Source organism: Myotis brandtii, unplaced genomic scaffold (genome assembly GCF_000412655.1).
Source record: "Myotis brandtii unplaced genomic scaffold, ASM41265v1 scaffold4, whole genome shotgun sequence".
Classification (NCBI taxonomy): Eukaryota; Metazoa; Chordata; class Mammalia; order Chiroptera; family Vespertilionidae; genus Myotis; species Myotis brandtii.
This window is the reverse complement of record NW_005365371.1, coordinates 1,216,804-1,219,032: the sequence shown is the minus strand read 5'-3', so window position 1 is coordinate 1,219,032 and position 2,229 is coordinate 1,216,804. Positions and strand designations below refer to the sequence as shown.

General features: G+C 42.6%; 1 protein-coding gene across 1 annotated transcript in view; it reads left to right on the top strand.

Annotated features, from left to right (window-relative positions):
• The first annotated feature begins 1,054 nt into the window (after positions 1 to 1,054).
• Positions 1,055 to 2,229, top strand: part of CCDC14 (coiled-coil domain containing 14) — a 62,545-nt gene continuing 61,370 nt past the window's right edge. Inside the window, exon 1 of the mRNA XM_014545230.1 lies at positions 1,055 to 1,277. Coding sequence (XP_014400716.1) covers positions 1,055 to 1,277 — 223 coding nt within the window. The remainder of the gene's footprint in view (positions 1,278 to 2,229) is intronic.

The following is a 2,229-nucleotide window of genomic DNA, read 5'->3' as shown; positions in this document are numbered from 1 at the left end:
TGCACATTAACATTTTTCTGAGGGAAAAAGAAAGCTTTTTAGCAAATTCTCAAAATTGCATATGATCTCCAAAGATTTAAGAACCATGGGATTAGAAATCATTCCAGAAGACACCAAATGACTTGAGGAAAAGCAACAGGGCAGTCTCAGATCTTTCCAGACAGATCTGAGCTCATGCTTCCAACACTTAATTTATATTCCAGTATACAGCTTCTGACTTTTGAATCTTGTATCCTGGCTATAAATCTTAACTGTGTTTTTAGTTCAACTATTGGTCTAATGCACTAAATTATAAAACACTGCCTTGACCAAGCAGAATCATTAACCATGATGCTAGAAGGACATAAATGTCCTGGATAAATCTGAGTCTCAGAGCATTTAAGTGGCTGTCAGCCCCAATGTACCAAAGCAGTCTAAACACTCGTTGGTTCATTTATTCAATAATTTAAAAGGTTCTACTATATACAAGGTATTATGCTATCTATTGGGATACTAGGCTAAGATAGGGTCCTTGCTTTCATAGTGACTAAATATCTATTTGGGAAGACAGACATTAACAACTAATCACACAAGTGATAAGTGGCACAATAATATCCTAGTACAGGGGCACATGACCTAGTTTACAGGAGTGGGATAGAGAAGTGGGAGGAAAGGCTTTCTTAAGGAAGCAAGCTGGAAGCAAACTCAGAAACCTTTGGCTTCTGTTCCCACAGATGACTCAGGAATGTGTATCCCATACCTCACCACCAATCTCAAAACTTCCTTCTTGCTATCTCTAGGATGACTTCAAGACATCCCTAATCAATATGCCCAAAAATGAGTTCCTAGTTTATATTTTTCATAATAAAACATTGGGGAAAATGAGTTCATAAACTTCCCTCCCATCACCCATACAGATACAAAACCTGGAAACCAAGGCCAATGTAAACACCTCCCAAATCTTCACCAAGTCTTGTTCATTTTACCTCCTATACAGAAGCACATCTGTCCTCTTTATCTTCCCTCACCCCACCCCACCCTCCACTCCCAGCTACCAACATATTTCCTCTGGACTATGGTGACTTCTTATGAGTCTCAATATGGTAGAAAAAAGAAGACACCCTTAGCCAAGATTTTAAAGACAATTAAAAAGTTATCAAATAGCCTGGCCTTTGTGGTTCAGTGGTTGAGCGTTGTGGAAATCCTAATCAAAGTATGCCAGATGTTCATGGCCAATTGGAGTGTGGGGTCCCTGTCCAAAGTACGCCGGATGCTCAAGGCCAATTTGTCATATACAGGTGCAAAAGCAAGGACACAGTGATTGTACTGTATGCGTTGCGCAAGCATGACTTTCTGTAGCACAAATATTGATGTCACAATTTGCAAGGAGCTTCTTTTGTCTAAATTGGTATAAAGATGTGTTACTGACCAGCTGGTGAGAAGCTGCTTTTATATAGGGCGCACCTGCTTGGTATGGCTCCTGTGTTTGCTACTGTATTAACAAGGGCTGCTTTGAGCGGCTACTGTGTGAAGCTACTTTGAAGAACTGCTTTGTCTAATGGCTCCTTAGTAGCAATGGTTACTTAGGGTACAATAAAGACTCTCTTATACACCTATGACTGCTGATACCTTTTCTGTCTAATACCCGGCGTCCATGAAGGTACAGTTCCTATCAGAGGAGGACCTGTGCACCCCATAGTTGGCAGAGTTGAGCAGGATGAAGGAGTAAGTACTCCCATAATTGGCGCTGTAAGCAGGATCAAGGAAGAACTTACTCCAACAAACACCAACTTAGGAACCAGGAGGTCACAGTTAAATTACAGTTGGGACACATGCCTAGGTTGTGGGCTCCATCCCCAGTAAGGGGTGTGCAGGAGGCAGCCGATGAATGATTCTCTCTTATCATTTATGTTTCTAGAAAACTAAAGATTTCAACAACAAAAAAACTGTTGAACTGATACAGGAATTCAACAAAGTAGCAGGATACAAATTTAACACACAACTAACAATCTGAAAAGGAAATTAAGAAAGCAATTATATTTACAATGGCATCTAAAAGATGCCCTGCTGAGTCCTGTCGTCACTTCCCCCAGCTGATGCAGGGTGGCTATCCTCCACCAGAAGCCGTCACCGCAGGACCATGAACTCAGGTCTTGCAGGTCATTGCGGAACCAGTGGTGCTCAGCCCAGAGCCTGGACTCCTCGCCCCGCCCCTCCTCACCGGCCCCGCCCCCCCGCCCCAGGCCCCCC